General features: G+C 39.9%; 1 protein-coding gene across 4 annotated transcripts in view; it reads left to right on the top strand.

Annotated features, from left to right (window-relative positions):
* Positions 1-26778, top strand: part of FRY (FRY microtubule binding protein) — a 323296-nt gene that overhangs the window by 124591 nt on the left and 171927 nt on the right. For all 4 annotated transcript variants that reach the window (XM_024755579.1, XM_024755578.1, XM_024755577.1 and 1 more), the window contains one exon: positions 23657-23710. In XM_024755579.1, coding sequence (XP_024611347.1) covers positions 23657-23710 — 54 coding nt within the window. The remainder of the gene's footprint in view (positions 1-23656; positions 23711-26778) is intronic.

Genomic DNA, 26778 nt, shown 5'->3' with positions numbered 1-26778 from the left:
TGAGATGCATGTTTCTTGAATTGAGGGTTCATATCTTTCATCAGTTCTGGAAAATTCTTAGCCATTAATTATTAGAATATTGCCATTTCTCCACTTTTCCTCTTCTCTTTTTCTGGCATTCATATTAGATGTACATTGGACCTTCTCATGATACATTACATATCTTTTTACCCTTCTTTAATTATTTCTACCTCTCTGTCTCTGGCTACTGCATTCTGAGTAATTTTCTCAGGTCTACTTTCAATTTATTAATCTTATCTTGGGCTTTGTCTAATCTGTTGTTTAATGTGCCCAGTGAGAATTATAATTTTGGTGATAGAATTTTTCATTTCTAGAAGTACTGTTTTAAAATCTATTTAGGTGGGTTTTATTTTTTTAGGTTTTTTTAGGGGTTTTTTCCTAACGTTCAGCATTTCTTTTTTCTGTCTTTGATCACCTTAAACATACATTTCTGTGTGTGTCCTCTTTTAGGTTAGCCCCAGAGTCTTCACCATCTGGGCCAAATATTATGTTAATTTCTTGGTTTGCAAGTTTCTGCACCTAGCAGGTGATATAAATGTAAGCTCCAAACTCTTGTGAGACTTGAGACTGTGGTTTCACATTCTTGGGGAGGATTTTGTGGTGGTTGTTTTTACCTAGAACCCAGGCAGGGGTCATTGGAATATCTTTTCATCTGCCTGTGCCGGTGCATAGATTTGTCCCTAGTCCACTGTTTCATTGTTTAGGACCAGGGTTTATATAGGTGTCTTATTTCCAGTGTCCCACCTCTCAAGGCTCACAGCTTTGTTGCGTGTCCCCAAGTGGACAACAACATAAAGCCTCCAGCATAACGAGACCAGTAGTCCTCTCCCTGTGTAGCCACTACCTCACCTCATATCTTTCTGCCTTCCATTTCCCTTTTCCTTTCTTGTGAACTCATTTCTGCCTTTAAAAAAAAAATCTTACACTCCATTCAACATTTCCAAGTGTCTGTAGCATGTGAGTTTTTGCATTATGTTTGTCCATTATCCGGCCAAAGCCCTCTGCACAGTTCTTGGTTTGCCATTCGTGCAGATAAGGGCAGGTGGGTCTTTGCACTGTGAGGTTCCTGTTGCAAGCAGACGTTCCCATGATGAGGTGGGGTGTCCCCAAGGTGAATAAATGGGAGAGTGAGGGGATTGTCACCAAGTCTTCCTCTTCTGATCCTGCCTGATGAGTTTCCCCTAAATACAACCTGTCCCTTTCATTCTCTTATTCAGATCCTTCATATCACACCCTTCTGCTCCTTGATTTAACTCCAGCCTACCTTTCTTCCTCCATGGATCTTTATGAGCCATGTTTCAATTCTGTGCTTGCCGGCCAACGTGTGTACAGCATACTGTCCCCTCTTCCTGGATGCCCCTCATCTCTCCCTCCTGCCTATCTTTCAAGGCCCAACTCAAACACCTTTGAAAGGTTTACTTGATTTCTTCCCTGCTGACCCACACAATTATGCAGTTGTGGATATACACACTTGTAAATCTCTATTTTATCTGTACCGCCATATCATTATCTCAAGCAAACTGCCTTCATTAAATAAGAGTATTAGAGTAGACTAGAATAGAAAATATCAGAGAACATTATAGATTTTAAGGGTAGATGTTGTTTTATGGAACTTTCAGTTGTGTGTATATATATCAGACCTTGGTATAAAATGTATATTTTTATGGTATAAAATTTATATTTTAGGGGTGGAGGATACAGACTTTTTGTAAGTTAAAGAAGCACGTTATTAGTCTTTAAGTTCCTACAGGCATTAACTGTGTCTTATCTACACACACACACACACACACACACACGTCCCTGTGTCTAGAAAATCTCCTTTATATACAGTAGACAGTGTTTTTTGAGTATATGAATGAATGAATAGATAGATGAATGAATGGATGAAAAAAATATTAATAGGGACTTCCCTGGTGGCGCAGTGGTTAAGAATCCATTGCCTGCTAATGCAGGCGACACGGGTTCAAGCCCTGGTCCAGGAAGATCCCACATGCCGCAGAGCAACTAAGCCCGTGAGCCACAATTACTGAGCTCACATGCCGCAACTACTGAAGCCTGCATGCCTAGATCCTGTGCTCCAGAACAAGAGAAGCCACCACAATGAGAAGGCTGCGCATTGCAACAGAGTAGCCCCTGCTCGCCGCAACTAGAGAAAGCCTGCACGCAGCAACAAAGACCCAATGCAGCCAAAAAAAAAAAAAAAAGTATAAAAAAAATAATAATATAGTAGCTCAAAAGGAATGTAGGATCCTGTGTGTTTCTGAGGGTCGTCTTGCCAACCTCTAAACGGATAATAATGGATTTTGTTCTGTCCTTTGTACCCCTCGGCAGATGAATGCCCTACAATCTGCAGAGTACAAGGGACGTTAATTCTCAGCCTTCTGTCTTGGGGCATCTAAGGATACCTCATTATTCATTGATACGGTCACCTGCTCCCACTTCACCGGAGCGGTGTGTGAAGAGGAGAGTCAGGCTGACTCTTAGTGGTCGGACTCAGCCTCAGAATATACGCTCTCATTATCTCTGAGTCTCTCCGGTTATATAGCATCTGTCAATGGAGTCACAGGCAATTACCTTCTCAATAAACTCTCTTCCAAAAAACAAGGCTCTCCAGCTTTTCGAAATTCAAGAGCTCGCATAATCTTGACTTTGCAGATTTAATGGAAAAGAAGAGAGAAAACAACTTTTCATTCAGCTTGATCTGGATCTGAATCCTGATGCTGCCTCTTTAGTGTCATGGGGCCTTGGGCCAGCTAGTCAGTCTCCCTTGTTTCTCATTTGCAAGAGCCTAGCTCATGGGGTGGGTGAGAGAATTCGAGGTAATGTGTGGAGCTGTGACGCAATTCTTAGCACGTTCTAGGTACTCAGTTTTCACCGCTATCATCGTCCTCATTGTCATCGAGGAATTGGTATCAATAACCTCATCTTCTGGTATGTTTCTCTGGTGGCCAGCCTGGGGCTTCCTCTCTTTGTGTTCATCCAGAAGGAGTGGAAGCTTGAACAGGCTGGTTGGATGCCTGCTGTTGCCATGCCCTGTTATTGTCAGATGGTTGTTCTGATCTCTGCCCTGGCAATGAGAAAGGTAGAGCCAAAGCTGGTTTAAGCAGACCTGGTCTGGATCCTTTAGGGATTTATGCTCTGGGAGGTGACAGAGGCAAACAAAAGTCTACAAGAGAAGGCAGCAGCCCCACTGGCTCACTGTTGTCTCCCGCAAAATACTTACGCGGGTGTAAGTTGTGAGGACCTAGGAAATGAAACCAGGGATTTGAGGCAAGTCCACATAGAATGGTTTTCCAAGGCTTTCCAAGAGGACATTTCACAGGCCCTTGATGATCAGGGTGTCTCGGAGACAAGTAGGAACATTGTGCCAGGTCGTGCTGGGAAGTCAATGGCCCAAATGTGAAAAGCTGGATTATTCAACTAAGTAAAGCAACTTCAGAACTTTCTGTTTTCTCATTCATATGTTTAAATTTATTGAAAACGTCAGATGAGGACCTAGGAAATGAAACCAGGGATTTGAGGCAAGTCCACATAGAATGGTTTTCCAAGGCTTTCCAAGAGGACATTTCACAGGCCCTTGATGATCAGGGTGTCTCGGAGACAAGTAGGAACATTGTGCCAGGTCGTGCTGGGAAGTCAATGGCCCAAATGTGAAAAGCTGGATTATTCAACTAAGTAAAGCAACTTCAGAACTTTCTTTTTTCTCATTCATATGTTTAAATTTATTGAGAGAAATATCTAATTTTCTTAAAGTTAGTCGTCAAATCAAACTGATTTTTCCTTTTTTCCTGTTTTATTGAGCTATAACTGATGTGTAATATTGTATTAGTTTCAGGTATACAACATAATGATTTGATGTATTGTGAAATGATCACCGCAATAAGTTTAATTAACATCCATCACCTCACATGGTTACAAATTTTTTTTTTTTTTTTTTTTTGTGGTACATGGGCCTCTCACTGTTGTGGCCTCTCCCGTTGCAGAGCACAGGCTCCGGACGCGCAGGCCCAGCGGCCATGGCTCACGGGCCCAGCCGCTCCGCGGCATGTGGGATCTTCCCGGACCGGGGCACGAACCCGTGTCCCCTGCGTCGGCAGGCGGACTCTCAACCACTGCGCCACCAGGGAAGCCCAAATTCTTTTTCTTGTGATGAGAACTTTTAAGATCTCCTATCTTAGTAACTTTCAAATATACAGCATGGTATTGTTAGCTGTTGTCACCATGCTATATGTTCATTCTCAGAACTTACGTTTGTAATAACTGGAAGAGTGTACCTTCAAGAATTTTCAACCACACTACTCAGGCTGCCTGTTTTGTCCACCCTCCTTCCTATAATTTGACCAATACACAAAAAACTTGGTTTTGCATCACAGCCCTGCTACTAGCCTCTGCTTCCAGCAGAGTCACTTAAATGTGATCCATCATTGTTTTTTCTTCTATGAAATGTTCACAGTCAAGCCCAGTTTTAGCTCCCATGTGTATAGCAAATGCAATATAAGCATTAACTCTCCACACCTCTGAGTGAATAAGTCATATCCCACTGAATCCACCTAGGTTAAAGCTTCCATTGTCCTTGCGAGGAGCTGCAGTGAAGCTAAACTGGGTACTGGACCAGGGCTTTCATCTGGATCTACAGCCTAACAGCATAAAAGGTCAGCAGGAAGAAGAAGAAATTCTAACTCACCTAAGACTTAGAAAGCAAGTAATGTATTCTCTACTTTAATTGAAACGTGGAGAGAGGAAGAGATCTGCATAACCTCAAAAGAAGAACACACACCTTTCATCTTGTCCTTTAGCAGAGCCTGTGACTGAGCAGGAGAGCAGAGCTTGCCTTCCTGTAATGTTGCCGCATTTAAAAACATATTTCGGATGAAAGGTGATGTGACAGTGGGAAGATTTCATTATTGGGATTGCTTGAGCTTTGATAGCCCCTGCTCACAAAATAGCTAATGGATGAGATACAGGCAGGAGCTTTCAGATGTTATCCCTGTGTTGAGCTTGGAGCATAGGTGAGGGAGGGGTGACAGATACTCAGTCATAGAGATGCTAACTGGGGGATGCTGGGATGGAGCCTTAACAATCATATAACATGACCTAGCTGGTTTGCTAACATAGGAGACACAAGTCAGGGAATTTCTGTTTTAATATAAGACTGAAAATGAACTAGAAGTAACACAAAATAGTTTCTTGGTGTGCACGAGTTTAAAGAATCCAGGATGCCAATGTCTGTTGCACCCACACCACCAGCCTGTAGGGAATGTGTCATGCCTTGAGACCAAGCCTGTAGGGACAGTGGTCACGGCCAGCTGGCACAAACATGGAAAGGCTGAGCAATTAGCTAATTACCGCAAGCTAATGTGGTTCTAGGTTCACGAAGTACTACTGCCTGTTGACGAACACTTGTTTCTTGGCCCTGCGTCTCAGGCTTTCAGCTCCTCCCCCACCTGAAGTCTCAGGGCTGGCATCAGGACAGCTCTCCAGTTAACCCCAAACTTAAGCTGGACATTGTGCTATAATAGACACAGGTGATCCACCACCAACAAAATAAGTACGGTGAGTGGTTCTAGTTGTTTTAATGAATCTGACTGTGGCTCTCTAAGTAAGCAAAGCCTTTCGTAAGTGAAATACACACTCACTCCAGCCTCCTCTTAGAATTTTAGACCGGATCTGATGAGAGGTAAGAGACTATGGTTGGGATACAGTCTACTTGTAGTTATAAAAGAGCTCTTTTTTTTTTTTTTTTTTGCCTCTGGCCCATATACAGATTGAACTTTCTGCTGTAGTCTTTTGTTTCATCTATGCAGGTACCTGAATAGTCTGCTGATGTCTAGATACCAGAAACTATCAGATTCTTTAATCAGGAACTTTTTTAATATTTAAGGAATCTGTGAATTAGGAAATCCTGCTGCACTAATTGAAAGGCAGAATTACTACCTCTAATTAAATTTGAATCTTTCTATGGTGAATTTCATGAAAACTGTTGTAATTAGTCATGCTTATTAGAGCCTGATAGCCATTCACTAACCTCAGTGTTGGTATTTCAAGGTAGTATTTCATCACACTCAGACTTGCACATTGGTGGGTTTTTTGCACAGTTGTGTATGCACGTCTTCCTATACCACCCAACTGTTACACGTCTGTCACCTAAGGATGTGTAAATAGCAGAAGCAGCAGCTTTAATATCTCTCTGCACTGTGGATTCACGTCAGCTTCCCAAAAGGACAACCAGCTAGGGTTTTTAGCCAAACTTCTCTTTAAATAGAGGTTCCTCTTACTTCAACAGACCTAGTAAGGTAAATCTAGAAAATAGTAAATCTAGAAAATAATTTCTAGATTTAGCTGCCCACTGAGTATAGTGATAGAATCAAAGTAATGCTGTCCTGAAAGGAGACTCAGAAACGGTTCAGGTCAGATAAGGAATATTTATGTTACACTTGACAAAGTACTAGCTTATTTTCCAAATTATAAATTAAAAAATAACTTTAAAAATAGCTATTTCTTAGCAGAGCAGCTCAGCCTGGCACCCCTTACTTAATCTTGTAACACTTTCACCAGAAATCTGAAAACTCACCCTAACCCAGAAAGAAAATAGTATTAATAGCTAAAACCAGACAGAATTGTTGAAAGGTTGCATTTAGCCGCCGAATGAGGTGATCTTTCCAATGAGCTCACAAACTCACTTTTTTCTGTGTACTGTTCAACTTGAAGTTTGTTTTCCTTGTTATGAATGTTCTTGGTTTCATACAGATGAAAAGTTGTTCTTTTGTGACTGTTAAATGGAACTTTTTCGGCCATGAAATGAAATTTAATGCACCATGAGAGTAAAAGTTTCACTGAACCTTATAGCAAATAAAACATATGGAAAGTATCATGAAGTAATACCAAAAAAAAAAAACAAAAAACCCCAAAGGGGTTTTTACTTCAACTTAATAGTATCCAATTCAGTTCATCCATGGGTGAGGCCATAATTTTTATGTCCAGTGACTATGAGAAGATTATCAAAGTTTCTTCTTTTTGAGAGTACAAATCAGGTGAAGATTATTCCTCAAGTTATTTTCAGTCTAGCCTTTTCTGATTATATGCTTCTTCTTTCTATGTATAGAGACATCATTTTTAACACATAAGATCATTTGAAAATACATCATCATTTTTTAAGTGACAGAAAATACCAATAAAAGTAAATTCAGGGACTTCTCTTGTGGTCCAGTGGTTAAGACTTCGCCTTCCAATGCAGAGGGTGCAGGTTTGATGCCTGGTCAGGGAGCTAAGATCCCACATGCCTCGTGGCCAAAAAAACCAAAAAAAATAAAACAGAAGCAATATTGTAACGAATTCAATAAAAAGACTAAAAAAAAACGGTCCACATTAAAAAGTAAGTTCATTAATATGACATAATAAGCATTGAAGGCCCATTCCTACAATCACTATGATATAATATCACTATATTTCCGCACAGCATTTTGCATTTTGACTTTCCTGAAAGTCATTAATACAGTTTTAGGCAGCAGCAATCTTTAGCACTGTAGTCACTTTAACTGGCTAAAATTCCACAGGTCATGCTAACAATAAGAAGACATTTTATTAGGTAATTTTGATGGTCACTTACGTATGTATCTAGTATTTCCGACTTAAACGATTCTTAAAATTCAGCATTCCATATGATGGTACTTCCTGATGCCTTTAGGGGTTTCTACTCAATTCGTAAGTTGTAATCACGGAAGTTTGGTGGAGGTTAGATACTATAATCTTTAAATATTTTGATTGACCTAAAGTGTAGGTATTGCTTTTCTTTAATTGAGGTGTGTTCACATACCATGAAATTCATCCTTTAAAATTGTGCAGTTCAGTGAGTATTCACAAAGCTGTACCATTAATTCCAGAATGTTGCCTTTTAATAACACTTCAAAAGAGAGAGTAGGTGAGTAGATTTTCATCTATTTTTTTTCCAACTCTTTACCCCCTGGAGTGTTCCTTTTATTTTTACCAGAATACCAAACCTTTTTTTTCTTAAAGTAATTGGGTCATTTCAGTTTTAACTGGGAAATTTTGATTGGCTGCATGACTTTGGGTACGTAATGAATACTATATGATGGTTATCATGAAGACGATGCTGCCTATGAAATTGCCTTTTTTATCTCATGTGTAAAACAAAAATTCAAGATACTTAGGGGCTGTGGAACTTCTACAGGAATGAAAATGCTTAGCCGCGAGTCAAGCCAAATTCCAATTCAGAAATGGCAGCAAGGGCAGCATCCCCCTTCACTCGGCTTCTAGCTGTTGGTTCAGATAACGGCGCTGTGTCACCAAATCCCACCTGAGAAGAGGCTTCTCTGTGGTGCTGAGTGGAGTGGTTTCCATTCTCTAGTGTTGGCTACTGACCTGTCAGTAACACCCTGAGAGGCACTTGGCTGGAAAGCCTTGTAGAGTGTGTGTCACATTCCTTTCCATCTAAATAATGCCCCGTATGTACCAGATTGGTCAGTCAGGATGTTCTAATTCCAGAGATTTACAGCCAGCACATTGGGATCAATGTCTTACCCCATAAGTATCAGCTCTGTGGCTTCATGCATACCCACTTCCCAAGGTTTTCTGAGATTCCCAGTGGTCAGCATAATAAATTGTGAACTTCTCAAAGGCAAAAACTATCATGCTTACGCTCAGGATGGACAGTGGGAACGAGACAGTGGTTCCCACTGCTAAAAGTAGGTCGTTACTATCAGAATTGCCTCCCCTCCTCCCTTTGGTGTCCAAGAAAATGAAATGCCTTTCAGACAGATTAGGGATTCTTCTTCCCACACATTCAGTGAAAATTTTTACTTTAATCAGTATGCTTAAAGTATACAATACAATAAGCTACAGGGCTTTAAAATCTATGATTTGATGAATTTTGATAAATGCGTACGCTGGTGTCAGCATCACCTCAGTCCAGATACAGAACATTTCCGTCATCCCCAGGAGTTTCCTGTGCCCCTGTGCAGACAGCCCAGGCCACCACCCAGGGCCTCAGGTAACTATTGATCTATATATAGATTAATTCCCATTTTCTAGAATTTTGTATAAACGGAAGCTCTAGTTTGTTTCATTCACCATAATGTATTTAAGGCGCTTCCATTCATTATTTATCAGTAATTCATTCATCTTTATTGCTGAGTAGAATTCCATTTAATGGATATACCACAACGTGTTTCTTTAGTTTCCTTTGAATGGCCTTTGGGTCAAAAAACAGTGTTTTGAGTACAGTTTGAACCAGCACAGGTCTTTTTTTTTCCTATTCTTTTTCAGATTCTTTTCCATTATAGGTTATTATAAGGTATTGAATACAGTTCCCTGTGCTATACAGTAGGTCCTTGTTGTTTATCTCTTATATATATAGTAGTTTGTATCTGCTAATCCCAAACTCCTATTATCCCTCCCCACCCCCTTCCCCTTTTGGTAACCATAAGTTTATTTTCTATGTCTTTGAGTAGCCAGCACAAGTCTTGATTTCCATAGATCATGCTAATAATTATAACAATGTATATTTTGCAGGGTATGTTTTTAAGTTTTATTGGAGCATAGCTGATTTACAATATTGTGTTCATTTCTTCTGTCTGGCAAAGTGACTCAGTTATACATATATTTAAGTTATTTTTGATAGTAGCTTATAGATAGATAGGTAGGTAGATAGATAGTACTTTCTATAGTAACTTCCAAGTGTGACTGTACTTCAGGCTATGAATTATACAAAGAGGAATAAGACAGATTTTTATAAGAATAACTGCCATTGTTTGGCTTACCTGTCATGTTTCAGACATACTAATTTTCACATTAACCCTAGCAGATAGGTAATAGTTCATGTTTCTCTAGTGCCTACTGAGTGCCAGGCACTGTTCTTAATACTTGAATAACATCAACTCACCTAATTTTTCACATTAACATCATGAGATATGTACTCTTATACCCCACTTCACATACAAGGAAAAAACTTGTCAAAAGTCACACAGTTAGTAAGTGGTGGGGCTGGTACTCAGTGTAGACCACCCATCTCCTGGATCCTTGCTCTTAACCAGTACACTCGTGGCCCCCTTCATTTTTAGTCGGAGATGCTGAACCTGGGAGATTTAATAAAACCTTACCAAAGGTGGTGGAGTTAGGGTTAATGTCCTGATTCAAATCCTGATTTGATTGACTCCAAAGTCCAAGCTCTAATCTTCTCGGGAAAGGATGTGTATGTGAGTAACCAGGATGAATTTGGTTAGGTACACAAGAACTAGAGAATACCAGAAGAGCAACCAAGAGTGAAATCTCTGTCACTTCTTGTAGGAGTGACCAGGGAAAGTGCGGTGGAGTGAATGAACCTTAAGGGACAAGTATGATTTTTTGATGAGAGGTGGTTTGGTTGGATCTGAGAAGAGTGTGAATGTGTGTGTGTTAGTGGTGCCAGAAGATAAATCAGAACATGATTGATTTCAAGTCCCCAAGAACATCCCTGGGGAATGTAAACATTTGAGGAGAAAGACCAGCCTATGAAGGACACAGAAAAGGGATGTCTAAAGAAGTAGGAGGAGAAAACGTGGGGGATGGCGTGAGTCAAGTGGAAAGAAGGGAATCATCAATAGTGTTTCATTGCAGCTGAAAGACCAGAAAGAAAAGTACTGAAAGACGTCCACCAGATTTATTGTTTGGAAATTCACTGGGGCTTCTCGGGGGACTATTTTTAGTGGTGACAGAAAAGTCAGATTGCAGATGGTTGAAAAAGGAGTAGGGGAGGAAGGGAAGACAGGAAGTGTAGACCACTCATTGGCGAACTAAGGATGAGAAGTAGGGGAGGAAGGGAAGACAGGAAGTGTAGACCGCTCATTGGCGAGCTAAGGATGAGAAGGGGGTGGAAAGAAAACAGTAGCCAGAGGTGGAAGTGTGGTGAAGGCAGATGCTAAGATGAAAAGCTCTAAGCATGTTGATAGCTGAGAAAAAGAGCCAGGAGTGTGGGGGAGGCTGGCATCTGGGGAGTGGGGAGCTGGGTGACCATGCAGAGTCCCAGAGGAGGCAGGGAAAGATCCATCCACGTGTAAATGTCCACTCAGTGGACATAACGTGCCCAACTGGTGTATATATTGGGACAAAAAAATCCAAAACACCAATAAAGACAGAAACAGATGAGTGAAGGTGGCATCTTGCGTTTCTCAGTAGCTGCTGTAGTTTTTACAAAAATGCCTGTGGGAGATGCTCTTTTGTTCAGTTAAAATGAAGATTAACTTTGTAGCCAAATTTAATTGAAGTTTCCCCTCCAATGTTCAGATAATAGATTTGTCCTTGGGACTGTTAAATTTGGCAGAGAATTGGCTTCTCTGAAATGTGCAAAGCCAGCTGCAAATAGGACAGGTTCTCTCGAGTTTTTAGTTCTTAGAAAAAGCGCCAAAATATTCCTCCAGATTTGAACGTGCCTTCTCATTTCATATCACAGGGTAACAGGCAGCATCTTACTTGCTAATACCTGAACTGATCTGAGATACTCTCCATCACTCTCTTGATCTGGGGATTTCCCCCCAATATTCTGGGTAAGAATCAGCATATATTGTCTTGTTTAAAGAAATCCGTTTGTAACTGAAGAGAATAAAAGGGAAACACAGTGTCATCCGTTTCTATTAGCCCCCTTCTTCCATAGATCTCCAATGGTTTTCTTTTCTTTTCTTTTCTTTTTTTTGCGGTACGTGGGCCTCTCACTGTTGTGGCCTCTCCTGTTGCGGAGCACAGGCTCCGGACGCACAGGCTCAGTGGCCATGGCTCACGGGCCCAGCCACTCTGCGGCATGTGGGATCTTCCCAGACCGAGGCACGAACCCGTGTGCCCTGCATCGGCAGGCGGACTCTCAACCACTGCGCCACCAGGGAAGCCCTCTCCAATGGTTTTAACTAGTGCTCATGAATTCTTATTAGAAACCTAGCCAGGTTGGTGTGAAGTGATGCTCATTTTTACCTGTGGACAAACTGAGGCACCATCAAGGAGGCTGAGTCTTCCGCCAGAAGTTCAGTGATCCCTGCAGGCAAACAAAATGACCGGAGTGTATCTTCAAGATGATTCCAACCCCCAGGTCCCTGATTGACCCTCGTCATGTAGGGAGAGACTTTTGGGGAGAAATGGTCAGTATTCAGAACTGTGACTTCTCAGGCTTATTCCTTAGATCTGTTTCCAAGGTTGAATCACAGTTAGCACAAATAAGATCTGAAGAAAAAAAATATGTGTCAGACATGAAGATATTTTGAACCTCATTTTTCTTTGGTTCAGCCTGAGGAAGGTGCCTGCTGCTGTGTGCCGATTGTTCTGGATGAAATGCCTTAGTGGCATCTCAACAGTTAAGCCCACGGCTGCTCTGAAGGGTGCAGCTCACTACACATCCTCCCTGTGTTCTGGTGAAGAGGGATCCCAGTTGCAGAAGTTCAGATCTGAAAATTTTTTGTTGACTACTCAGAACAGACATGTGTATTATAAAATTTCACTGCTGATGGTATCAAAATCCTAAGTCAGTGATGCATAAACAAGTTCTTATAATCAAAAACACTAGTTTCAAGACTTGAGAAGTTTGGTGTTTTTTTCTTTTTTAAACTTGGTTGCTTTTATAGCATCCCACCATTAAATTAAAAGGTTTCCTCTAAATTACATATTAAGAATTAAAGTCACTGTAGTCATGTTAGATTTTTTTTTAAGAGAGAGGGACAATTACCCTTTATGTTTCTTTCCTACTTTCTGTAATACAGCTTTCTAGTTACACTTGGAAGCTTCCAGGAAGGTAAAATTAAAGCTTTAATTAACGTTAGTGGGAGTATGCGTTGCCCCAGGAAAAGAGGTGGAACTTAGTTTCAGCTCCTGAACATTATGAAAGAGGTTACACATTTTAATCTTTCTAGTCCCAATAATAATGGTATTAAAAGGAATTTTAATAGTAGTAATGACTCAATTTTTGAGTACTCTGTGTCATTCATCTTTCGGTTCTATGAGATAGGTTAGCATTATGTATCCTTATGTTACCTAAAAGTTAACTGAAGCTTAGAGAGGTTAAGTAAGGTCCAATAAGGGACCTAGGAGTCAAAGTCAACTCTCTCAGGTTCCAAAGTCCATGCACTGAACTGTTATATAATAATTAAAAGATGTTAAAATAGTATCTCATAAGCAAGGCTGGTGACATAGTTAACAAATTGAATAAGCTCATATTAACTCTAGTGACATTGCTGGGTGACGTGTTTATTGAAATATCTCTGAGGACAGTAATACTGGGGTCGTTTGAGATTAGTGAAGTCCTACCTGTGTGGGGCACATTGTGGATTTTTTTAGGCCACACAAACTTCAGAGGTAGAAAGTGATTTATTAAATAAGCCCCTTGTATTCCCCAAATAAAACACCTTTTGATACAGAAGAGTCTCTCTAGACTTGTCTCACTGCCATGTCCTGCTGTACTATGGCCATCTTTTCTCTTACAGATTACAGAGAAACCCAGTGCGAAACAATTATAAAGTGAAAATGTAGCTAGTATGCACTGAAATTGTTCGAAAATTGAGGTAGAAGTCAAAGGCCTTTTTAGGTAGGTATGGGCACAAAGAGCTTTTAGAGTTTGTATTTTCTTAAGGGAGGGAGAGGTTGGAATGTCCCGAGGTTTGAGAAGCACAAACAGGGACCTTTCTCTTTTCCTATGGAAATGCTTGAAACCCCTACAGGTTTCTTCGTGACAGGAGAAAATTCCTGTTGGATGGGTTGGGACAGCAGTGCTCTTTGATTCAGGGGAAGAAAAGCGCACAGTGCAGACTGAGAAGGGCAGCTTGCTCCTCACACAGCAGGCGAGATGCTCGCCACCCAGATCCTGCCAGGAAATATGAATAAATGGGGTGGGGTTGGGTTCCTTCTGCAGCTCCAGCAGGAAAAGATAAAGAGTTGTGTAAGTACTATAGAAATCAGTTTTAAGTGACTTATGCCATCTTGGAAATTGAGACATTATAAAAATTTTTTTTCATGGTGACACAAATGATACATCATTTCCCCTGTTTTTAGTTTTTGTTTGTTTTTTTGTTTATGGAAAATTTCAAACATGTACTCAAGTGGGAAGACCGTGTAATGAACACAGTGACCATCAAAAGCAGTTATCAACTCATGGCCAATTTGTTACGCTCCCAGCTCCTCTCCTCAGTAGTATTTGAAGCAAATGCTAGAAACCATATCATTTAATCTCTAAGTATTTCAGCATGTATCTCCAAAAGATAAACATTCTTTTTTAAACAAAGACCATTATCACACCTAAAAAATTAAAATAATCCCGTAACATCATCAAATATCTAATGTGTTCAAGTCACCAATGGTTTCATGAATGTCATACTTCCTCTTAACAGGTTATTTGAATCCAGCCCCAGATCAGATCCACATAGTGCAATAGCCTTTAAAACAAAAATCAATAGGCTCCACCTCCATTTCTTTACTCTTTGCAACTTTTTATTGAAAAAATATCTTTTTTTACTTCAGTTTCCTTCAGTCTGAGTCTTGCTGATTGCATCCCTGTGGCTTAGTGTAACATATTCCTCTTACTCTTTCCTAACTCTTGTATTTCCTGAAAATTGGAAATTATATCTAAAGGCTTGGTTAGTTACAGGGTTTTTTTTTTCTGTTTGTTTTTATCAAAACTATTTCATAGTGTTTGCTTCCATCAGGAGGGACTTAATGTCTATTTTGTTCTCTTTGGGCTGTTAGCAACCCCTGATGTTCAATGCCAAGTCTCACGATGTTTTTGGTCTGCCCATCTCTTCTGTTCACTGTCACTCAGTGAGCCAGGGCTTCTGGGCAAGGTCGAGTCACAGGCTGAGGTCTTCTAGCTTTGGACCACTAAGAATTTTGGGGGATCCATGACCCCAAAGTTTTGTTTTATTAGAATGATTTTTGAAAAACAAACATCATTCAATTAGTGAACCTCTAGTAAATAAGTAAATCTGTACTAAAATACAGAACAAAGACAAATTTTAAAACTATACAACGCACACTGTTCTTATTGGACAAGTGAGACCATTATTTTGAGCCTCCTCTGTCATAGTCTGTTTCTACTTGTTCTTTAAGTATCCATTGCTTACTCTGCGTTAATTTCATTTTACTACTTATTTAATGCTTTTTGAGACCCATGATGTCTTGAATGTGCAGACCTTGGATTCTTGCAGACTTTAGATTCCATGCGCTGATCTCCTGCAGGAGAACCTCAAGCAAAACCAGGCCTCTGCAGATCTCTTTTCTCAAGGGGGCATGAGCCTGATTGCTCTGCCTTGTTTTCAGATGGCTCTCTCCTGAGCTTCAGCAAGTTTGCTTCTCTCTTTTTCAGTCTCCCCTCCTTCCCTCCCTTCCTTCCTTCCTTCTCCCTTTTCTCTTTACTTTTTAGCCAGCGCAATACTGTCTTCCCCTGGTCTAGTTTTTAACCTCTTGACGCTGATAAAATCTATGTGGATGCACAGCTAATCTTGGGAATGTTAAAATGTGAACTTGATTCTCTGTGCCCAAAGCTACCTTTCCAAATGCATAGGGATATATTCATTTAATAAACCCTAATAATAAGTTTCAACTCTGTACTAGGAGTGTAGGGAGACAGACAAGTTACAACACAGTGGAAATGCTGACAGGAAGAGATGCAAAGTGCCGTGTGACAAGGAACAGATGACTCTGCCTGGGAATAGTGGGGAATGGCTTAATCTTGGAAGTGACATTTAAACTAAGTCTTCAAAGAATATGATTAAGACAGCATATTTGTGTAAGAACCGTTCAGGAGAACTTAGTGTAAAAGTATGTTGTTTTACTGGGACATGAAATTCAAGTAATTAGCTAATGGACTTGACTTTTGAGTATAGCAACAACTTACCATATTAACTTTGCTTGCTAGACACAGTGAGACTTGCCATAGGCTATTTCCTTCATATGTATGCAAATACGTGAGCATAAAATATCATATTTATCACCATTCCCACCCAGATAGTAGTGGGGAAAAAATGACTTTTAGGCATGGGACGTTCCAGGATGTGGGTGGACAGAGTCACCTTCCATCCCCCACTGTGATAGGATCTCATCTTTTAGGATGAAAGGATGGCAGATTCCCAAGGTAAGGACTGCTGAGTAATTGCAGGGGTCTACAGATCCACATGTGTCTCAGCCATTTAGGTTTTTTTTTTTTTTTTTTTAAGGCCACACCATGCAGCGTGTGGGATCTTAGTTCCCTGATCAGGGATCAAACCCATGCCCCCTGCGTTGGGAGCACAGAGTCTTAACCGCTGGACCTCCAGGGAAGTCCCAGCCATTAGCATTTGACTGAATACATTATAGTTTCCCATGTAGATGTAGCCCCACTTTTCTAATGTATATAAAATAAGTATTGCTGTTATAGTACAAAACCATTTAAAAGTATCATTGAAATCATAGTTTTAGCTCTGTCATTATGTATGGTTTTAAACAACAAGATAGAATTACTACCTTGTATGTTTGGGGTGTAAGTCTATGCTTGATGGTTAAGAATTCCTTGAAAATTTTTGACATTAAAATGGGTCCTTATAATAGAGTGGTGAAGGTTAGACAACATTGTAAATGCACTTAGTGTCGCAGAATTGTACACATAAAAATCGTAAAAATGGTAAATCTTGCATCATATGTATTTCGCCACAATGAGAAAGTATATTAAAAAATTCCTTTAACTTATAGCAAAACACACATATGCCAATAAGAGGATCTCATAGTTGAAGAAACTGGACGTCATTAGTCTACAGCTTTGATTAATTTGGCAAATGTTTAACCGTTACCAAGCAGAGCCCTGCCCTGTAACTTTAAGTGCTTGGGAAAAATAGAGGGGACTGCATTTCTGCAGCTTATAGTCTACTGGGGGTGTCAGTCAGCTCATCACCCTTGGTAAGTGCTATAAAAGGAAAAGTATAATATACTTTGAAGAGGCAATGTTTATTAGCCCTTAAGAAGGCAGCATTCTTTTTATTTTAGGTGAATATGCATTTTGAAGCTGTGTATTTTGCAAATGAGAGCAATTAATTCATATGGTTCCTGGTAAAGCTTTAGATACCCAGACTGAGCCGATCTCTTCAAGAACAGAGACTCTATGGGGTGGGGTGGGGCTCGCATCCACCTTAGGGTATATGTCACCTTTTCAGTGGAGAGGAATGGAGAACCGAGGCAGGGAAAGGATCTTTGGGATCAGCAAAATGTAAATGGAATCTTTCTGGGACATCATCATTAGCTAAAGTAAAACACTATTTTTTTTTAACGTCTTTATTGGAGTATAATTGCTTTACAGTGGTGTGTTAGTTTCTGCTTTATAACAAAGTGAATCAGCTATACATATACATTTATCCCCACATCCCCTCCCTCTTGAGTCTCCCTCCCACCCTCCCTATCCCACCCCTCTAGGTGGTCACAAAGCACCAAGTGATCTCCCTGTGCTATGCGGCGGCTTCCCACTAACTATCTGTTTTACATTTGATAGTGTATATATGTCCATGACACTCTCTCACTTCGTCCCAGCTTAACCTTTCCCCTCCTCGTGTCCTCAAGTCCATTCTCTACATCTGCATCTTTATTCCTGTCCTGCCCCTAGGTTCTTCAGAAACTTTTTTTTTTCTTTTAGATTCCATATATATGTGTTAGCATATGGTATTTGTTTTTCTCTTTCTGACTTACTTCACTCTGTATGACAATCTCTAGGTCCATCCACCTCACTACAAATAACTCAACTTCGTTTCTTTTTATGGCTGAGTAATATTCCGTTGTACATATGTGCCACATCTTCTTTACCCATTCATCTGTCAGTGGACACTTAGGTTGCTTCCATGACCTGGCTATTGTAAATAGTGCTGCAGTGAGCATTGTGGTACGTGTCTCTTTTTGAATTACGGTTTTCTCAGGGTATATGCCCAGTAGTGGGATTGCTGGGTTGCATGTTAGTTCTATTTTTTAGTTTTTTAAGGAACCTCCCTACTGTTCTCCATAGTGGCTGTATCAGTTTACATTCCTACCAACAGTGCAAGAGGGTTCTCTTTTCTCCGCATCCTCTCCAGCATTTATTGTTTGTAGATTTTTTGATGATGGCCATTCTGACTGCTGTGAGGTGATACCTCATTTGTAGTTTTGATTTGCATTTCTCTAATGATTAGTGATGTTGAGCATCCTTTCATGTGTTTGTTGGCAATCTGTATGGCTTCTTTGGAGAAATGTCTATTTAGGTCTTCTGCCCATTTTGGGAGTGGGTCGTTTGTTTTTTTGATATTGAGCTGCCTGAGCTGCCTGTATATTTTGGAGATTAATCCTTTGTCAGTTGCTTCATTTGCAAATATTTTGTCCCATTCTGAGGGTTGTCTTTTGGTCTTGTTTATGGTTTCCTTTGCTGTGCAAAAGCTTTGAAGTTTCGTTAGGGCCCATTTGTTTATTTTTGTTTTTATTTCCATTTCCCTAGGAGGTGGGTCACAAAGGATCTTGCTGTGATTTATATCATAGTGTACTGCTTATGTTTTCCTCTAAGAGTTTTATAGTGTCTAACCTTACATTTAGGTCTTTAATGGATTTTGAGTTTATTTTTGTGTATGGTGTTAGGGAGTGTTCTAATTTCTTTTACATGTAGCTGTCCAGTTTTCCCAGCACCACTTATTGAAGAGGCTGTCTTTTCTCCATTGTATATGCTTGCCTCCTTTATCAAAGATAAGTTGACCATATGTGCATGAGTCTATCTCTGTGCTTTCTATCCTGATCCATTGATCTATATTTTTGTTTCTGTGCCAGTACCATACTGTCTTGATTACTGTAGCTTTGTAGTATAGTCTGAAGTCAGGGAGCCTGAATCCTCCAGCTCCGTTTTTCTTTCTCAACATTGCTTTATCTTATCAGGGTCTTTTGTGTTTCCATACAAATTGTGAACTTTTGTGTTGTAGTTCTGTGAAAAATGCCATTGGTAGTTTTATAGGGATTGCACTGAATCTGTAGGTTGCTTCAGGTAGTATAGTCATTTTCACAATGTTTATTTTTCCAGTCCAAGAACATGGTATATCTCCCCATCTGTTTGTACCATTTTTAATCTCTTTCATGAGTGTCATAGTTTTCTGCATACAGGTCTTTTGTCTCCTTAGGTAGGTTTATTCCTAGGTATTTTATTCTTTTTGTTGCAGTGGTAAATGGGAGTGTTTCCTTAATTTCTCTTTTAGTTTTTTCATCATTAGTGTATTGGAATGCAAGAGATTTCTGTGCATTAATTTTGTATCCTGCTACTTTCCAAATTCACTGATTAGCTCTAGTAGTTTTCTGGTAGCATCTTTAGGATTCTCTATGTATAGTATCATCTCATCTACAAACAGTGACGGTTTTATCTCTTCTTTTCTGACTTGGATTCCTTTTATTTCTTTTTCTTCTCTGATTGCTGTGGCTAAAACCTCCAAAACTATATGGAATAATAGTGGTGAGAGTGGGCAACCTTGTCTTGTTTCTGATCTTAGTGGAAATGGTTTCAGTTTTCACCATTGAGAACAATGTTGGCTGTGGGTTTGTCATATATGGCCTTTATTATGTTGCGGTAAGTTCCCTCTGTGCCCATTTTCTGTAGGGTTTTTATCATAAATGAGTTGAATTTTGTCAAAAGCTTTTTCTGCATCTATTGAGATGATCATATTTTTCTCCTTCAACTTGTTAATATGGTTTATCACATTGATTGATTTGCCTATACTGAAGAATCCTTGCATTCTTGGGATAAACCCCACTTGATCATGGTGTATGATCCTTTTAGTGTGCTGTTAGATTCTGTTTGCTGGTATTTTGTTGAGGATTTTTGCATCTATGTTCATCAGTGATATTGGCCTGTAGTTTTCTTTCTTTGTGACATCTTTGTCTGGTTTTGGTATGGGGGCAATGGTGCCCTCGTAGAATGAGTTTGGGAGTGTTCCTCCCTCTGCTGTATTTTGGAAGAGTTTGAGAAGGATAGGTGTTAGCTCTTCTGTCAGTGTTTGATAGAATTCGCCTGTGAAGCTGTCTGGTCCTGGGCTTTTGTTTGTTGGAAGGTTTTTAATCACAGTTTCAATTTCAGTGCTTGTGATTGGTCTGTTTATATTTTCTGTTTCTCCCTGGTTCAGTCTTGGAAGGCTGTGCTTTTCTAAGAATTTGTCCATTTCTTCCACGTTGTCCATTTTATTGGCATAGAATTGCTTGTAGTAATCTCTCATGATCCTTTGTATTTCTGCAGTGTCAGTTGTTATGTCTCCTTTTTTCATTTCTAATTCTATTGATTTGAGTCTTCTCCCTTTTTTTCTTGATGAGTCTGGCTAATGGTTTATCAGTTTTGTTTATCTTCTCAAAGAACCAGCTTTTAATTTTATTGATCGTTGCTATCCTTTCCTTCATGTCTTTTTCATATATTTCTGCTCTAATTTTTATGATTTCTTTCCTTCTGCTAACGTTGGGGGTTTTTTTGTTCTTCTTTCTCTTATTCCTTTAGGTGTAAGGTTAGGTTGTTTATCTGAGTTGTTTCTTGTTTCCTGAGGTAGGATTGTATTGCTTTAAACTTCCTTCTTAGAACTGCTTTGGCTGTATCCCATAGGTTTTGGGTTGCTGTGTTTCATTGTCATTTGTTTCTAGGTATTTTTTGATTTCCGCTTTGATTTCTTCAGTGATCTCTTGGTTACTTAGTAGCATATTGTTTAGCCTCCATGTGTTTGTATTTTTTGCAGATTTTTTCCTATAATTGATATCTAATCTCATAGCACTGTGGTCAGAAAAGTTACTTGATATGACTTCAGTTTTCTTAAATTTACCAAGGCTTGATTTGTGACCCGTGATATGATCTGTCCTGGAGAATGTTCCCATGAGCACTTGAGAAGAATGTGTATTCTGTTGTTTTTGGCTGAAATGTCCTATAAATATCAATTAAGTCCATCTTGTTTAATGTATCATTTAAAGCTTGTGTTTCCTTATTTATTTTAATTTTGGATGATCTGTCCATTGGTGAAAATAGGGTGTTAAAGTCACCTACTATGATTGTGTTACTGTCGATTTCCCCTTTTATGGCTGTTAGCATTTGCTTTATGTATTGAGGTGCTCTTATGTTGGGTGCATAAGTATTTACAGTTGTTATATCTTCTTCTTGGATCGATCCCATGATCATTATGTAGTGTCCTTCTTTGTCTCTTGTAATAGTCTTTATTTTAAAGTCTATTTTGTCTGATATGAGAATTGCTACTCCAGCTTTCTTTTGATTTCCATTTGCATGGAATAACTTTTTCCATCCCCTCACTTTCAGTCTGTATGTATCCCTAGGTCTGAAGTGGGTCTCTTGTAGACAGCATACACATGGGTCTAGTTTTTGTATCCATTCAGCCAGTCTGTGTCTTTTGGTTGGGGCATTTAATCCATTTACATTTAAGGTAATTATCAATATGTATGTTCCTATTACTGTTGTCTTAATTTGGGGGGTTTGTTATTGTAGGTGTTTTCCTTCTCTTGTGTTTCCTGCCTAGAGAAGTTCCTTTAGCATTTGTTGTAAAGCTGGTTCGGTGGTGCTGAATTCTCTTAGCTTTTGGTTGTTTGTAAAGGTTTTAATTTCTCTGTCGAATCTGAATGAGATCCTTGCTGGGTAGAGTAACCTTGGTTGTAGGTTTTTCCCTTTCATCACTTTAAATATGTCCTGCCACTCCCTTCTGGCTTGCAGAGTTTCTGCTGAAACATTGGCTCTTAACCTTATGGGGATTCCCTTGTATGTTATTTGTTGTTTTTCCCTTGCTGCTTTTAATATTTTTTCTTTGAATCTAATTTTTGATAGTTTGATTAATACGTGTCTTGGTGTGTTTCTCCTTGGTTTTTTCCTGTATAGGACTCTGTGCTTCCTGGACTTGATAGACTATGTCCTTTTCCATATTAGGGAAGTTTTCAACTATAATCTCTTCAAATATTTTCTCAGTCCCTTTCTTTTTCTCTTCTTCTGGCACCCCTATAATTCGAATGTTGGTGCATTTAATGTTGTCTCAAAGTTCTCTGAGACTGTCCTCAATTCTTTTCATTCTTTTTTCTTTATTCTGCTCTGCAGTAGTTATTTCCACTGTTTTATCTTCCAGGTCACTTATCCATTCTTCTGCCTCAGTTATTCTGCTATTGATCCCTTCTAGAGAATTTTTAATTTCATTTATTGTGTTGTTCATCATTGTTTGTTTGCTCTTTAGTTCTTCTAGGTCCTTGTTACACATTTCTTGTATTTTCTCCATTCTATTTCCAAGATTTTGGATCATCTTTACTATCATTACTCTGAATTCTTTTTCAAGTAGACTGCCTGTTTCCTCTTCACTTGTTTGGTCTGGTAGGTTTTTCCCTTGCTCCTTCATCTGCTGTGTATTTTCTCTGTGTTCTCATTTTGCTTAACTTACTGCATTTGGGGTCTCCCTTTTGCTGGCTGCAGGTTCGTAGTTCCCATTGTTTTTGGTGTCTGTCCCGAGTGGCTACGGTTGGTTCAGTGGGTTGTGTAGGCTTCCTGGTGGAGGGGACTGGTGTCTGTGTTCTGGTGGATGAGGCTGAAACTTGTCTTTGTGGTGGTCAGGATGGCGTCCACTGGTATGTTTTGGGGTGTCTGTGAACTTACTATGGTTTTAGGCAGCCTCTCTGCTAATGGGTGGGGTTGTGTTCCTGTGTTGCTAATTATTTGGCATGGGGTGTCTGGCGCTGTAGCTTGCTGGTCGTTGAGTGAAGCTGGGTCTTAGCGTTGAGATGGAGTTCTCTGGGAGAGCTTTCACCGTTTGATGTTACGTGGTGCCAGGCGGTCTCTGGTGGACCAATGTCCTGAACTCGGCCTGGTATCCAGTCAGAGCATCAAGACCCTGTCAGCCACACGGCTCCAAACTCCGGAACTCCACTCTCCAGAGGCCCTCCTCTGGACGCGCTTCCTCTCCCCTTCCGTGCGGGTCGAAAACACTATTTTTTGATGTGTAACTTTTTGCGCGGTTTCTAATCCTAAGTCAAATTTGGGTCAATATTAACTTCCAAAAAAAGAGGAACATACAGGTAAGGCTAAATAGTTACAAAATGCCCTCCTGAAAAGTCAGTTAAGGCTTCCTAATGTAAACGAAGAAATAATCATTAGGAAAATTTATTTCTGTAGACGTTTGTCACTTCCCAGATGGTTTTTGCAGAGATTTGGATGTGTCGCAGGCCAAAATATCATGCTCAGAGATCACCGATTATACCTAGTAAGTGTGTAATTGTAGGTTGTCCATCCTTCAGACTAATAATTATACCCTATTTTGTTTCTAAATCTTAGGACCTGGAATAGTGTATCACTTTCAACTTTTTATTATCTATCAAGTCCCAAGATAGGTAGTGAAATTTCAAACAAATTCCCTAGGTTTTATTATGTGGTTTCCTTTGAAAACACAGGATCACTTATAGCATCAGGTTTGAATGTCTTGGTCAAATGTGTGAAGATGAATAGTAAAAATCCTGGTGGTGATCAAACGCTATACTTTAAGGTTTGAATAGTAAGGAAGAGTTTCTCACATATTTGAAAACTGGCGTCTCTTCATCCCATAAAGGGAGAAATAGATGAGAACAATTTTAATAATAATGACATTTCTTTTGTAATATTTAAAAGCCTCTAGTAATTTTTCTCGCCTGTGTTTCTTTCTAGGAAAAGCCATTGACAAAATCTCTACAACGTGGAGAAGACCCCCAGTTTGATCAAGTATGTAATATATATTATATACTGCTTTTTATTTGTTTGAAGATGTACAAAGGCAAGGGCTGAATGCTCACTATGGTGTATTGATGAACTTCGTCAAAGAGGATACAGGAGTGTGATCTTAGGAACTGTGTCCTGCAGCTTTGACAGTGACAGCTTGTAGTAGATGCTTAGTAAATGTCTGTTGGTTTGAATTGGAAAGAACTGAAGTGTTGAAATAATATGAGGAGGTCATCAGTCTTTGGTTACCAGAAAAGATAAAGGAATTTCCATTCAAAACCTTGTTGAGATTCTTCTGAAAAAACGGTACCATATGACGATCAGATCTCTGCCCTAGAGCTTTCTTATATTTTAACCAGCGTTTTGTTGAATGTCAGCTATATGCTTGACACAGCGCTAGGCTCTGGTGATACAAAATCTAGGACCAATTTTAGCAATCCTGTGAGAGAGACAGACCACCTAAGCAATAATTATAAAACAGTATAGTAACTTAGATTCTAATAAAGTGATACATGAACAAAACAGTTTTAGACAGAATAAATACAAAGAAGGTCCTTTGAAAATAGATCAGGACTAGTAAAAGGACTTCCAACTCTAAACAGCAGGTAATAAACATAGGAAACTAGAATCTTATCAATCCTGGTTGAGTCACTTCAGGAGGGCTTTAGGTGTGTTTAGAATGGTGGATAACAGGACATCAGAGGAGGTCGGAAATGTGTTTGTGGTGTTTCCTAAACGTCTGCATTTAATGACAAAGAGGACAGCATGTTCTTCTTTATAAACCTCATTTGGTGCCAGTAGCAGAGGCAAAATCCCACGGGATGCACCATGGCCTGATCTAATACAGTGGGATTTTTATACTGTCTTATGGAGAACACGCAGAGAGTACGCTTTCTGCAGTGCTTTGAAATTGCCTTTAATGTGGAATCAAGAGAAAATGCTTTGGCTGTTAAAGTTCAGACTTGTTCGATCCAGAAATGTTAAGGCCTGACTATAGAGACAGAATCCTCCATTCTCTATTTTATAAACTGTTGGCTGAGGGAGGCCTCACAAGTTTGCTGTCACGGCAGGTCTTGGAAGGCTGGTGCGGCCCTGGCTTTGCGCTCTGTTGCTGGCAGAGCTGGCTGTTCTCTGGAACGCTGGTGGAATGGAGTATGGACTTCGTCTCTCTGTGCCATGGAGCTGACTTCTCTCCTCATATTATCCTTAGTTGCTGTTACCTGGTCCCACTTGGGAGGTCAGGGACCTGGGGTGAATGTTTGGGGTCGTTATTTTCGAAATGTGGCAAGTGTGGCTCTTTCCGTTCTCCTTAAGAATATAAATATTATCTGTCTTCCATAATTTTTCACTCTATTTTATTTTCTTTGTCTCTTTCCTCTTAGATTATCACTGTCCTTCCCTCAAAAAAATTGTTTTCTTTTTCTCCAGCTTAGTGTACTTCTTTCTTTTTTCTCTGGGAGAATGGTACTTTAGCATTTTAACATTACATATAATAGTTATCCCAAATAATTTGGCTTAGACACAATGTCTCATTTATTATTCAGCACTCTATTTCTGCATTTCAGCATTGTGGGAGAGAGATCGACTTTGGGGTTTAAATCCCAACTTTGCCACTTAATTAGCTATAATACTTTTAACCTTGCTGCTCAAAATGTTGAAATGCAGAATCACTGCCCTGCCTTGATATACTGAGTCAGATTCTGCAGCTTAACGAGATCTCCAGGTGACCCCCACCCACACTGATGCTTGAGAACCACTGCTTGTAACACATCTCTGTGTATTAAAGACACTTTAGGGGTGAACCAGTAGTGAGTTGGTCACTGAGGACTTTCAAATAAGGCACATGAAATTATCCTGATTGTAAAATCATAAATTTGTGCGTGAACCATGAGAGAAGACAACCTACGAAGTTGGTCTCATTTTAAAGAGCAAGATCTCCAGGCCGGAAGGAAATGTGACTGAAGTTGGTCCCTCTGTGGATTCAGTGAAAAAGAAAGTCAGCCAAGTCACCTTTGAAAGTGCCGGTCCACTGTTTCAACAGCAAATTATAAGAATTGTGGTTCTATTGGCAAGGCCGTGAATGTATCAAGCTCTCTTAGGGTTTTGATATTAAAGGTCTAGATTCTGTAATTCCCCTTATTCTGATTCCAAGCAGGAGGATGTTATTCTTGGGTCGCACGGGTCCATCTACGGGAGAAGAACATGCTGGTGACACCTCCTTGGAGCTATAGCCTCCATTGCTCTACTCCCGGGAGCAGTGGTACCCACAGAAGTGACATTTATTTAGTACTTACCATAGGGGAGGCACTATGCTAAGTGCATCCTTTGGACAACAGACCACTGGTCCCTGTTTAGAGAATATTTTTATCAATCTCTCCCTTTTAAATGTCCCTGGCATGAGTGATAGGCTAAAGAGAGCTGGGCTTCACTTTCAGTGCCTGATCCTGGGCGGCCCTGTTTAATCCTCCACTTGCCAAGCCCAGGATTCATTTTTCTCCTGTTAGAAATAGAAGCAAAAACAAAATAACAAGAATCATGTAATACTTTATAATTAACCAAGCCTCTTCTTAATTCTTTTATATTACCATTTTTATTATTTTGGTCACACTGCACGGCATGCGGGATCTTAGTTCCCCGACCAGGGATCGAACCTGTGCCCCCTGCAGTGGAAGCGCAGAGTCTTAACCACTGGAACACCGGGGAAGTGCCTTACCAAACCCCTTCTCACGTATCGTGTCACCTGACATTACTCAGCCCTTCCAACAAGCCCAAGAAGAAGGTCTCATCATCATCTCTGTGTTACAGCTAATGGAAATGAGTCCTGGAGAGGGTGCCCTATATTATATGACTAAAGCCTGAAGGGACCGAGACTGGAATCCATATGTTCTAACTATAAAGCCTGTGCTTCTTACCCTGTAACATGCTTATATTTTTAAAAACTAAGTTGGTGAGAATTTAGAGGGGAGTTTTCAACAGGTGACGGACCTAAGGTCCCATATCAGTTAAGATTAGGTTTGGCGGCAAATGGCACATAAAAGAACAGTGGCTTAAACAAGATAAAAGTTCATTTC

This window comes from Neophocaena asiaeorientalis, unplaced genomic scaffold (assembly GCF_003031525.2).
Source record: "Neophocaena asiaeorientalis asiaeorientalis breed wild unplaced genomic scaffold, Neophocaena_asiaeorientalis_V1.1 scaffold59, whole genome shotgun sequence".
NCBI classification, from domain to species: domain Eukaryota; kingdom Metazoa; phylum Chordata; class Mammalia; order Artiodactyla; family Phocoenidae; genus Neophocaena; species Neophocaena asiaeorientalis.
This window is presented reverse-complemented; position numbering and strand designations above follow the sequence as displayed.